The following is a 13,513-nucleotide window of genomic DNA, read 5'->3' on the forward strand; positions in this document are numbered from 1 at the left end:
TTGTGTTGTTCAGTATTTACACCTTATGTAGGGTAAGTTCCGGAGTTTTGATTTTGTTTGGAACATTTTGTACTGTGGTTTCACCATCTTTATGTTGAACGTTATTCTCGTGTACTCAGTCCCGTTGACCTTATGTCCTCATAGTTTTTTGTTATCTGCATTTGATCGCTACTCGTCTATTTATGCACTCCCTTTGTTTAATAAAACCATGATAAATTGCTCATTTTGTAGTTGTCTGCTTCCTTGGGCCACATTACACCATATTGCACCAATCATAACAAAAGTGGCCCAAAAATGTCTTGTAAATCTGACACACCACAGGGAAGAGTATTGTTAACAAGCTGGACAGATTTCTACAGAGCCCCTAAAGGGACATGGAAAAAAGAAAAAAAAAGAAACTTGTTTCTCATTCGAATGAGAAACTTTCTGATTTGAACGAGAGAGTTTCTCATTCGAATGAGAAACGTCTACCTGTGAGTGCTAGGTAATTTACCTGCTAGCGGGAGCGTCCTGCGTTCGGGTAGCCGTACAGTAGCTTATTTACAACTTGCTTCCAGTGCATGTCAGCTGAGAGAATGGCAACAGAAGACGACTTGCTCTTTCCTCAAAACAAGGAATATACCTGATAATGTCATCGACCAACTAAAAGAAGATAAGGTGAGTATAAATGTAAACTTTCATCACATATAGCAGTATAGGCTATATTTGCTAGTGTGTGTGTAAATAAGCTAGCACTCACACGTAGACGTTTGTCATTGTAACAAGAAACTTTCTCATTAGAACGAGAAACTTTCTCGTTACAATGAGAAACACGTTTCTACCCCACCCACCCTCCCATGTCCCTTTAGGGGCTCCGTAGGATTTCCATTAATTAATAATAATGATATTTTTTTTTAAATCGCAAAGTATGTGATTTGTTTATTTTTTTTCAAGTTTTGGGCTTAGTTTGGTAGAAATTGACTAAGTTATTATGAATAAGTAAGTGGCAACTCTGCCGAATGGCCACTTCATGGAATAAGGGCGCTTTGTACTTTAGTGGAGGAGAGCCAACTCATGCCAGAAAGTATATGCCCCAGCCCTCTTTCAGAACGGGAGTAGTTTTTAGCACTACCCAACAAATCCGGCTAGCTGATATGGTGAAAAAGAGACTGATCGGCCATTCATAAAAAAAATTGCCGAACACCGCACACTGCGCGACAGTGCATTCAGGTTTGATTGAGTCGCTTAGTGGGCGGCAGCCTTAACTCTCATAGGTGCGTGTATATATGGTGACATTGTTGTAAATCAACAACGTCACAAGTGGATGTTAGTCACCTGAGGTGTCCGGAGTTGCTGTGCAGAAACAATTAGAACAGGCAGACTCTGCCTCACCTATCCAAGAGCGATTCACAGGCCAGTGCGCTCACCCCAGGGAGACCCAGCCAAGAGGACACCACCAAGGCCGATGGTCACAGGGTCATCTGTCATCCTCACCGGTCCCCAACAAGGACACAGGGACCCCACCAGTGCCCCCCTAGGCAAATACCATCCCCACTGAGCGCCCAGCATGCTGAAACACCGCTAGTCCCCCACCCACCCCTAGGAGCGCAAGAAGCCCCACACGACTGTTCTCAGGACCCCTAAAACACACCAGGATAGACTCCAAAAAAGCCTCCAAAAAGTGGTTCCTTTGTCAGAAGAATAATACACACCCTGGGCAATACAGGAGTTCATCAGTCCTGTCTATTTTTCTGTCAGCGGCTCTTTGACTTCCTCATTTGTCTGAGTGTTGCTTCCTCTTTCGTTTACTGTTTTTCAGAGTGAAGCTTCAAAAAGAGTTTGGTAACGGTTAACATAGACAAAAGAATTCTCGCATAACGGACTTTAAAAACGGAGCAACATATTCCTGACAAATTAGATTGTATTCATCATAGAGTCAGTGTGTTTGGGGTTGGTGAGACTTGCACAAGATGGGTGAGTACAAGAGAAAGTACATTACTTGCGGAAATACAACAACCTGATAATCTTTTCTCTGTCTGCAGCACCTGTGTATTCATTCATGGATGTTTAACAAAACTGCTTTTTGCAGTTGTGGCAATATCTGTCGATGAGTGTAGTTTACATGCTGTGTGCTTGAGTTTGTACGTGCGCCTGTGTGTGTGAAATGTCTGGAGACACCAGCACCCTGTCTTGGAGGAGCATGTCTCCCACCGGCCCATCGAAGACCCCAGGCATGTCTCCCACATCAACTATTGGCAGGAACAGCATCTTCCCAGTGAAGATTATCAAAGTGTGTTTCCTAAGCAACGGTTTCAACCTCGGCAAGAACTTCAAACTGGTCCGCTGTGACGAAGGAATGACAGTCAGGGTATTTTACAACTACTTTGCTAACTAATACTAGTTTTGTTCTGTGCTGTAGATTCTTGGGTTGGTTGGGGCTAGTGTGCTTATTGGAAGGATTCTGTAAGCTATGGCAGCCTACTTGTGATCGCCAGTATACACTTTGCACTGATCATCAGTCAAACACTAGATTGACACATACACGAATGAGAAAGACAAATACAGTATTAAGATAAAATGCCACACAAAAAGGCCGGAGCCGAGATTCAAACTCATAAGCTTGTTGCTCTGAGGCAACACAAATAAACACTATTCAGTGTACTGCTAACATTGACTTTTACAAAAGCTCCAAACAATTGAGTAATAAAAATAGCACTACTATTACTATTACTATTATACTATTAAAGTGGACATCATGGTGTGCTCGTGGTTAGTTCGTTTGTCTCACATTGCTGAGGTTTCCGTTTCAAATTTCATCCTTCCTGTGTGGAGTTTGCATGTTCTCCTTGTGCTTGCTTGGGTGTACCTGGGTACTCCACCTACCTCCCACATTGCAGAAACATGAAAGTTAACTTCATTGAAAACTCTAAATTGTCCATAGGTGTGAATGTGAGTATGAATGCTTGTTTGTCTATGTGTCCTGTGAGTGGCCAGCAACAGGTCCAGGGTGTACCTGGTCTCTTGCCCAAAGTCAGCTGGGATAGGCTTCAGCTAACACACTACCCTACAGAGGACATTTGCTATAGAAAATTGATAGATAATTAAAGCTGCTAGCAGCGATGAATAGGCCCTCACACACCTTTTCACAGCAAATACCCCAAATTATCAAATTTTGATGCCATGCTCCACCCACATTAAATGGCATAGACAAAAAAAATGCTTAGCAATTTAGCATTGGCAATTGGCCTTCGATATCTGCTTCCGATTGGGCCTCATTTGAGTAAAGGACAAGGATTTTGATAAAGTAAGCCCTAGAATTTGCCCAAATATGCTGCTTCTAACCAAAATATTTGTTTAAAGTGTTTTTCATTTGCCATGTCGTGATAGACGTCCACCTAATTTCGTGTCAATCAGTGAAAACTATCGGGGCAAATGTTTTCTCTTTTTCCCAGAGGGACAACTTAGTGAATTTAGCGGGGTCATGTTTGAGAGTCCTAAAATGTAACTTTTTCACCAGGATACCAATGTTTATAAGAACTGGTGAGTTTTCAGGCATGTTTAGGCAAAAACAATATGTAATAAAGTATTCGGAATAATCATAAAGAGCAATTTGAAGAGGGGTATGCTGGTCTAGTGATCAGCACATCTGGCTCAGGTCAGGCCTTTCTGTGTGGTGTTTGTATGTTCTCCCTGTGCTTGCACAGGTTTTCTCCAGGTACTCTGTTTTTCCTCACACATTCAAGAAATATGCATGTTTGGTTAATTGAAGAAACTTTCCTTAGTTGTGAATGGTTGTTTGTTTATCCTGTATGTGCCATGCGATTGGTTGGCGACCAGTCCAGGGTGTAACCCGCCTCTCCCCTGAAGTCAGCTGGGTTACGCAGGCTCAACCACACTCGCAACCTTTGGGAAAGATAAGCAATATAGAAGATGGATGGATTTGAAAAGGGCCTAATAATAAATTGCTTATCAGGTTCAATAGTGTTGATTGTACCTTGAAGGACAGACAAAGACTTCACTTGACCCCGCTCAATGTGTTTGATGCTTTACTCAATTGAGGTACATATTGATGTATTACCAAGTCTTCAGCTTCACAGGAAACACACGAAAATCTTCTGTCACAGGATGTCATCAGCATTGTCCTGTCCGGTGGCTGCATGGGCCCAGGCATAAAACACACCCTTTGTTACGGTCTGCTCCTCAAACACCTCAAGTCATCTGAGATACACTGGCTGCACCCAGACCTGACCATGACTGAACTCACCCAGCAATATGTGCAGCAGCACCTGGAGGCTGAGTGGAGGTCTATATACTTCATTGATTGTGGTGGAGCACAGATGCTTGAAATGAAAAAAGGCACAGTTATTGCAGCTGTTACTTTTCCAGATATGACCTGAGGATCAGATACATTCCATCAGACTTCTTGGAAAAATTCCAAGAGGACAGAACCACCATGCTCTACTTTTACCAGCAGGTCAACTAGTTATTGTTGTTTGAAGGGCTTGTACGGTCCTAAAAGAAATTGAATGGTTTTAAGGTACCTAAAACTGAGTGTTTTTGCAGGTACGCAGTGACTATATGCAGCAGTTTGCCTCTAAAGTCAGTGATGGAATGGCTCTGCAGCTTGGCTGCTTGGAGATTAGGTAATATAAACTTCAAAGCACACACATCTGTATCGATCTTCTGCATAAAACAAAAACAAAAAGTTCTTTTTTTTTATTGTGCTGGCAGGAGATTCTACAAAGACATGAATCCAAATGGACTGGAGAAAAAGTCCAACTTTGAGCTGTTGGAGTAAGTCTGTGCCAAATGCTTTATGGACAATCTCCGACATGCTCATACACTCAGATAACAGGCAGCCGTTGAACACACACATCAAGTTTAGAGGGGAGCTGAGATTCTGGAGTGAAGACAATTTCATTTGGAACATCATACAGAACTCTTTCCCCGTCCACTGCCTGCAACAACAGGTTTAATCTTGTCCATCGGTCTAAAATACCTTCTCTGAATCTTGGAGTCATATGTTTGAGAATGTTCCTCCTCGTCAGAGCTAGGTAGGAACTCGTTACATTTAGTCCGTTACATTTACTCAAGTAACATTTTGGATAAATTGTACTTGTCAGAGTACTTTGAATGCATCATGCTTTTTACTTTTACTTGAGTATTTATGTTAAGAAGAAACGGTACTTTTACTCCGTTACAATGATCTAAATCCGACCCGTGGCACCGTTGCTCCAATCCAATGTAAGTACAGTGATGTTTAACTTCAATTCACCAATCCAATGGTACAAAGGAGTCACATGGCAGAACAAAGTTTTCCATTGGGCTTCGCGGGCCAATCAAAGTGACTGGTGACAGCAGCGCAGGAAAAACAACACCTTTAAAAGTCTTGTCAGTGCCCAAACTTGGACATTTCAGCCCACTTCCAACTTGAGAAATTACCTTGCGGTAATTTGCAGATGTTTTTGTTTTGGCTGTGCGTATGGCAACATTAGCTTTATTTTATGGTCACAAGTAAAAGATGAATCTTTTGGGGTACATTCTTCTCTCTCTCTCGCTCGCTCGCTCTCTCTCTCTCTCTCTCTCTCTCTCACACACACACACACACACACACATATACACTTTAGCAATAAGTCTGGTTAGCTCTCACGCAGATAAGTCTGGTCAGAAAACAGCTTCTTCATTCAGTCATTTTAGTGGATAAAGCAAATAATGTTTCTCTAAGGCCGTGTGCATCTGTTGTTGGTTTTGGCCACTTAAAAATTTAAATGGTAGCAGGTGTGTGTGGACTCCAATTGAACAAGAGTGTGAATGTGATTGGTTACTTCAGAACACACCCCCATGACAGTTATAAGAGGGAGTGCATCCTTGTTTAAACTTTCTTTAACCAGGTAAAAAAAACAGTTAAAACAGAACATATTTTGCATTCGTTACCTAGCCAAGAAGGTAGCAAGTTAAACATCAAGTCCAAGTCAATCACATACTTTTATTTTAGTTGTTAATTTTCACCTCCCCTCTCAAAAAGATACAAAAATAAATCTGTTGAGTTGTACAAATTCTAGGTCACATTAATGGTGGAAAAGGTTTTTGAATAATGTATTTTGATCAAAATTCTTTTACATCATAAAAACATTTTTATTGAACAGGGGTGTGTAGACTTCTTATATTCACTGCAGCCTTCTTCCTGTTTTTGTAATCTGACCGGTTCAACAAGTGGAAACAATATAGTATGAGACCATTTCTTGGAGCTGAATTTGCCTTAATTTGTTATTTTACAAAGATTTTATTCATCATTTATGATTTTATCATGATGTTTTAGGTTAAGTGATATTCTTCAGCCATATCTGAATTTGCACATTCATATTTAGTTTTATTTTATTTGACTATCATGCTATGATTTAAAAATAAAGCAGAAGTTACTCACTAGTTACTCAGTACTTGAGTAGTTTTTTTTCACTGAATACTTTCTTACTCTTACTCAAGTAATTATTTGGAGGACTACTTTTTGCTTTACTTGAATCACATGATTCTAAAGTAACAGTACTCTTACTTGAGTACAATATTTGGCTACTCTTCTCACCTGTGCTTCTCATTTAGAGCAGGGGTGGGCAAACCTTTGTGCTCAAGGTTCCACATTTAATTTTTAAACTGGACAGATGGGATCATTCAGAGATGAGATGAGATGGACAGAGAGCTTTGTATGTAAAATATGTGTAAATGTAAAAAAACATTTGTTTGATTATTATTAACTAAAATTAAATGTATATGTAAAATTTACTTTACAAATATTTTGAAAATTACATTATGAAAAATTAATTAACCAATTATTAAATTATTCATTCTTTCAGGCGGGGTTACACCCTGAACTGGTCGCCAGCCAATCGCAGGGAACACATAAACACACAGCCATTCACACTCACATTCACACATATGGACAATTTAGAGTTAACCTACCATACATGTTTTTGGAATGTGAGAGGAAACCGGAGTACCCGGAGAAAACCCACGCAGGGACGGAGAGAACATGCAAACTCCACACAGGGGAGGCAGGGACTTGAACACGGGACCTCAGAACTCTGAGGCAGATGTGCTAACTAGCCGTCCACCGTGCCACATTAGTCCATTAGATGAATCAAAACCACAATGACTAAATACGATTTAAATAAGCTATTAGCTATTTTTAGAACAGGGCCACGTGGTAGTCATGTACAGTAGTCCTTGGGGGCACCCTAATGCCCGCGAGCAACATGTTGGTGACCCCTGTTTTAGAGTCTTCAATTTACCTAATGCCTAGATCAGACAACAGGATTGTAGCCCCGACAGTGGCCCGATGAGCTATTGCGGGTGATTTCCCAGATCAGGCCCGACATATTTTCTCGGGAACGAGAAAACTTCTTGTGTGACATAATCCACGACCAACGATTTGACCCTACGATAGCCCTACGATACCAAAATGAAATGTCTAGCATGTTTGATTGTTTGGATATCTTCTGTGTAGTGTGACACATCAACGACAACTCTCCGATAGCGCACCTTGCCGTCGACCAGTAGGATTGTGTATTGCGACCGGTGTATGGCCCCCCCGTGCTTGCTGTTGTCAACATACTTGGTTGCCGTTGTCAACATTTAATAACAAACCAATGTTTACCAAAGCTTTAGAGGATGATTTGACAGAACGCCGTCATGTTTACATACAACCGTTAGTGCTAGCACTAGCTTTCTAGGCTACATAATGTTTGTTGCCGAGCCCGGTCGCGTTGACCGGCGACGGTTTCTGGTTCCGCCTCTCCGACACTGTTTGATTTGACAAGATAAAGCCTAGTGAGGCGGCGCGGTGATAACTGGTGAGCACCTCAGCCTTATAGTTCTGAGGACCAGGGTTCAAATCCAGCCTCGCCTCTGTAGATTTTCCATGTTCTCCGCGTGCCTGCGTATGTTTTCTCTGGGTAGTCCGGTTTCCTCCCCAAAAACATGCACGGGAGGTTAACTCTAAATTGTCCGTAGGTGTGAATGTGAGTGCGAATGGTTGTGTGTTTATATGTGCCCTGCAATTGGCTGGCAACCAGTTCTGTTTTCTCCGCCTCCTTCCCCCAGTTAGGTGGGATAGGCTCCAGCACGCCCACAACCCTTATGAGGATAAGGGGTGTAGAAAATGGATGGAATGGAAGCCTAGGGATTGTAAAAGACGGGATGCGGTGGTATCGGAATACATGTGTCGTGTTGCCACTGTCTGACGGAGATACGATGCAGTTTTTCACAAGTGCAAAACAAGACCTCAATCACAAATATTTTATTACACGAATACCTCTTTGATAGTGTCAATGAAAATGTTTTGATTGAATGAAGTGGTCAATGTGTGTGTAAATGTAGGTTAGACAGATGACAGCCGTGTACAGTACAGCTGTGATTTATAAGTTTCATGGTTTCTATCTGACTGTTCTCCATTAGGAAGGATGTTGGGCTGGACCTGTTCTTTCCAAAAGAGTTGATCAACAGCATGAAGGTATAGATCCATCACAAGTTCTGGGGTGTTCTCTGCCACCTAAATCTGATTTGTTAGTTTTGATTTACCACGCATCAGTCGAAGCAGCTGCGTCGCATGGTCCGGCAGACGTTTCAAGGCTACGGCACGCTGAACCAGGAGCAGTGCATGGCCAAGTTCTTCAGCACTCTGGCTCAGTGTTACAGCTATACACAGGAGAGATTTGCCTGCCAGCTTGTGGTGAGTCTGTGTGGAATGAAAGAAAGTACATTATATAAACTTTCCCAAGCCCACATCTCCCAGGAGTTACATTGTTAGATAGTGTGACACTTACATGCCACAACATTAGGTACACCTGTATCTGCTGTGTCAAATATTAAGCCTTTTTAAAAAAACAGCCTACAGCCTTCTGTGAAGCACCAACCAATGCTGCTTCCTGTTTCAAAAGTAACACAGCAAGCCAGTACGCCCATAGTTCCTTTCCCCTCCAGATGTAGGTTCTTCCAGAGGTGCAGCCAACAATGGCAACACTTTTAAATCTGCTGTAACAAAGTTAGTAATAGTAATACCATTTAGACAGCTAATAACCGTAGGATGATTATTTTAATACAATTATTGCCATACACATTGCTTCCTTATCCATACTGCAATCCCGTTCTCTTTGTGCTTGGGAGAAACAGGCAAACAAACAGTGGCGTGCAAAGGTATGTTGCTGTTGCTGAACTAATACTCCCGCCCACCCCCCTTAAAGAAGGTTGTCAACAGGGGCGGGTTGGGGTAAGATTGCTTGGATGCCATTGCTTGCCAGCCCGATGCCCCCCCAAGCTAGATGCCAGGGGTCACTAAACCCTCCCTCCCTGCACACCACTGCATACAAACCTTCTGACAGTGGTATAATCTTTGTGAAGGCCAGATTTTTGATGCAGCAGTGGCTGCTGAGTGGCACATGAAAACCTTTACCACAAGCTCATTTTGAGAATTATCTTAGATCACTGACCCATTTTAAAGAGTGCTGGTCTGTGCTACAGTATAGTCTCACAGGCAAGATTGTGTATGTGACTGTGTTTCCCTAAAGCACGGTTGGCGTGTAACCATAGACCTGGTCATCGGAGCTGAAGGTATCAGTCAACAAACTGACAACTCAACAGTAAGCTCTCTCTTTTTAAATAAAATACATTCCTACTGTTATTGGACATCTTGGTGAAAGAAAGATGTCTTTTTTCCCCAGCCTGTCTGCCTGGCCACATTCTCTCAGGTCAGCAGTATCTTGTGCTCTGCAGAGAGCCACGGTCGAGCTTTGCTCACCGTATACATAGAGGGAACCAAGCAGGTAACCTTCCCTGCATCCTTGATGCTAAGTAACAGATAGTGTCATATTTGCATAAAGCATGTTGGGTGATAATGAAGTTGAAACACTTTGTTACTGTACTTAATTAGATTTTTAAGGTATCTGTACTTATTTATATTTCTGATGACACTTTTCTTTTACACTCAACATTCAAAACCAAATAAATGTACTTTCCACTCCTTTGTCAAAATACTCGTTTTCAAACTCTGCGGATGATGACACGATTTTAAAAAGGCATAAAGGTGATGTCCACCGAAGTTGTGATCTTGATTGATTGAGATCTTTGGGTCTTTTAAGGCGGAAAACCAGGGACAGCAATGACATGGAGGAACATGAACCAGGGCTTATTAACGACAACGGCATCAGATTCAGAGAAGCACGATATTCCCCATCCATGGCCATATTTAACTCAGTAGTTTAAGAATCGTTAGTTTTTGTCAGCTACAAGGATGATTCATGGCGATTGCGTTGTGTCTTGTGCCAACTTAAAAAAACCACACACCACTTATGGCATTCAAATATTTGTCTAATCTGAAAAAACACATGGGTATGGTGTATTTCTTCTGTTGTTAGCTAACTTTTTGCATTTTTTGTGACTCATTTCATAATGTCAGCAAAGCTATGGGAACTGAGCCAACATTAGGTAGTGGAATAATGAACATGATTTTTTTTCTTCTTCTCGGTACGAGCACTATGTGTAAGTTATTGAAAGAGGTCAACCATTTTTTGTGCACTTGCTTTTTTGTCATGTCGTTATGACATGATAATGTAATTGAAAGTAAAAAAAAAACAATTTTTACTTTTCACTTTTGCACTTTAGTACATTATAGTCTATACTTTTTAAATTTTACTTCAATACAGGAGTTGACTCAGTACTTAGTCTTTTTGTTGTTGTTTTTACATTTCTGTACTTGTAATTTCTGTAAGTACAGAGTGTGAGTACTATTGCCACCTTTGCACCAACAGATCTTTTCATCTTCCTCTCATAAAAATAAATGTTAAAAAAAAACATGCTGCCAGTGTTACAGGACTCGAAAAGTGCTCACACCTTTTTGTGGTTTAGTTTTAGCAATAAATATCCTGTTCCACCCTGCAGCCTCTTTCAGTGAGTACGGCGTCTATGGCTGTAGCAGAAAACATGGCTAACCTAATTGACGGCTTCTGTCAGCTGGAATGCTGCACTCAGGGCTCGCTTATTAGCAGGCCAAGCAAAGGTACACATTTGAAGCGGTGGCCTAAAATGAAAAACTCATTTAAAATGATCGCATGTGATGCATTTAATAAAAACATTAACGATTTATTCTTACAGTGAGACTGAAACTGCCTGACATTCCTAAACAGTGAGTTAAACCTTAATAGGGCACCCTCAAAATATACTTGGAAATTTATGTCAACCATAGAAAGTTAATGGAACATATACTTTATTACATTTACTGTACTTCCCATGGGCTCACCACCTGTGGGAGGGGCCAAGGGGGTCGGGTGCTCTGTGAGCTCGGTGGCAGCCAAAGGCGGGGACCATGGCGGTTCGATCCCCAGCTAAAGAAGCTAGCTCTAGGGACGTGGAACATCACCTCTCTGGCAGGGAAAGAGCCTGAGCTGGTGTGCGAGGTCGAGAAATTCCGACTGGACATAGTCGGGCTCACCTCAATACACAGCTTAGTCTCCATTCAAATTCTACTCACCCTTTTTGGAATACTTGGGGGGGTGCTGGAGAGCGCTCCCAATGGGGAGTCCCTTGTTCTGCTTGGGGACTTCACCACTCATGTGGGCAATGGCAGTGAGACCCGGAGGGGTGTGATAAGGAAGAACACCCCACCACTGCTATCACAACCCGAGCAGTGTTCTGTTATTGGACCTGTGCTTGTCACGGACTGTCCATAACTAACACCATGTTCAGACATAAGGATGTCCACATGTGTACGTGGCACCAGGTCACCCTAGGCCGCAGTTCAATGATCAACTTTATGTTTGTTTCATTGGACTTACGCCAGCATGTCTTGGACACTCGGGTGAAGAAAGGGGCAAAGCTAACAACTGTCACCACCTGGTGGGTAGTTGCTTCCGATGGTAAGGGAAGATACCAATCTGCCAAACGTATTGTGAGGGTCTGCTGGGAACGTCTGGCAGAATCTCCTGTCAAAAGGAGTTTCAACTCCCACCTCCATCAGAACTTCACCCACATCCCGGGGATTGAGTCCGAGTGGACCATGTTCCGCTCCTCCATTGTTGAGGCGGCCGACCGGAGCTGTGGTCGTAAGGTGGTAGGTGCCTGTCGTGGTGGCTATTCCCCAAACCCATTAGTGGACACCGGCGATGAGGGATGCCGTCAAGCTGAAGAAGGAGTACTATTGGGTTTTTTTGGCCTGTGGGACTCCGGAGGCAGCTGATGGGTACCGGCTGGCCAAGCGGAATGCAGCTTTGGTGGTCGCTGAGGCAAAAACCATGGGACGAGTTTGGTGAGGCCATGGAAAATTGCTCTCGGATGGTTTCGAAGAAATTCTGGTCCACCATCTCCACTAAGGAAGGGCAGTGCACCATCTACACTGTGTATCGTGGAGATGGGGTGCTGCTGACCTCAACTCAGGACGCTGTGAGTCAGTGGCTTGAATACTTTGAAGACCTCCTCAATTCTATTGACACACCTTCCTGGGAGAATGTAGAGTCTGGGGACTCTGAGGTGGGTTCCCTGGGGTTGAAGTCACTGAGGTGGTTAAAAAGCTCCTCTGTGGCAGGGCCCTGGGAGTGAATGAGATCTGCCCGGAGTTCCTAAAGGCTCTGGCTGTTGTAGGGCTGTCCTGGTTGACACGCTTCTGTAACATCACCTGGACATCGGGGACAGTGCCTCTGTATCGGCAGACCAGCATGGTGGTCCCCTTTTTAAGAAGGGGGACCAGAGGATGTGTTCCAACTATAGGGGCATCACACTCCTCAGCCTCCCTGGTAAGGTCTATTCAGGGGTTCTGGAGAGGAGGGTCCGTCAAGAAGTCGAATCTCAGATTCAAAAGAAGCAGTGTGGTTTTTGTCCTGGCTGTGGAACAGTGGACCAGCACTACACCATCGGCAAGGTCCTCGAGGGTGCATGGGAGTTCACCCAACCAGTCTACATGTGTTTTGTGGACCATCGTTCGACCATGTCCCTCTAGGAGTCCTGTGATGGGGTCTCCGGGAGTATGGGGTATCGAACCCCCGATAGGGGCTGTTCGGTCCCCGTACGACCGGTGTCAGAGTTTGGTCCGCATTGCTGGCAGTAAGTCAAATATGTTTCCAGTCTGGGTTGGACTCCGCCAAGGCTGCCCATTGTCACCGATTCTGTTCATTACCTTCCTGGACAGAATTTCTCGGCGAAGCCGAAGCATTGAGGGGGGTCCGGTTTGGCGATTACAGTATTACATCTCTGTTTTGGCAGATGATATAGTTCTGATAGCTCCCACGTTCTTCAGCTCTCACTGGAGCGCCTGCCAAGTGTGAAGCGGCTGGGATGAAAATCGACATCTCCAAATTGTCCCGTGGTTCCCAGTTGGAAAGGGGTGGAGTGCCCTCTCTGGGTCGGAGAAGAGAGCCTGCCCCAAGTGGAGGAGTTCAAGTATCTCGGGGTCTTGTTCACAAGTGAGCAAAGCATGGAGCGGGAGATCAACAGGCGGATCAGTGCAGCGTCTGCAGTGATGCAGACTCTTTATCGGTCTGTCGTGGTGAAGAAGGAG

The 13,513-nt window shown here is 43.4% G+C and overlaps 1 protein-coding gene across 5 annotated transcripts in view; it reads left to right on the top strand.

Moving 5' to 3' along the window:
• Positions 1-1,030: 1,030 nt before the first annotated feature.
• The window catches only part of LOC133490120 (protein-tyrosine kinase 2-beta-like), a 36,606-nt gene continuing 24,123 nt past the window's right edge, over positions 1,031-13,513 (top strand). For 2 of the 5 annotated variants that reach the window (XM_061799756.1, XM_061799766.1), the window contains exons 1-12: positions 1,048-1,953; positions 2,022-2,347; positions 4,104-4,282; positions 4,366-4,453; positions 4,543-4,622; positions 4,711-4,773; positions 8,428-8,482; positions 8,561-8,701; positions 9,537-9,608; positions 9,690-9,791; positions 10,906-11,023; positions 11,119-11,149. In XM_061799756.1, the coding sequence (XP_061655740.1) occupies positions 2,144-2,347; positions 4,104-4,282; positions 4,366-4,453; positions 4,543-4,622; positions 4,711-4,773; positions 8,428-8,482; positions 8,561-8,701; positions 9,537-9,608; positions 9,690-9,791; positions 10,906-11,023; positions 11,119-11,149 (1,133 nt within the window). In that variant the 5' untranslated portion in view covers positions 1,048-1,953; positions 2,022-2,143. Of the gene's footprint in view, positions 1,954-2,021; positions 2,348-4,103; positions 4,283-4,365; positions 4,454-4,542; positions 4,623-4,710; positions 4,774-8,427; positions 8,483-8,560; positions 8,702-9,536; positions 9,609-9,689; positions 9,792-10,905; positions 11,024-11,118; positions 11,150-13,513 lie in introns of all 5 variants that reach the window. The other 3 variants (XM_061799784.1, XR_009792111.1, XM_061799774.1) reach the window with 3 other exon arrangements.

Source organism: Phyllopteryx taeniolatus, chromosome 1 (assembly GCF_024500385.1).
Source record: "Phyllopteryx taeniolatus isolate TA_2022b chromosome 1, UOR_Ptae_1.2, whole genome shotgun sequence".
Lineage (NCBI taxonomy): Eukaryota > Metazoa > Chordata > Actinopteri > Syngnathiformes > Syngnathidae > Phyllopteryx > Phyllopteryx taeniolatus.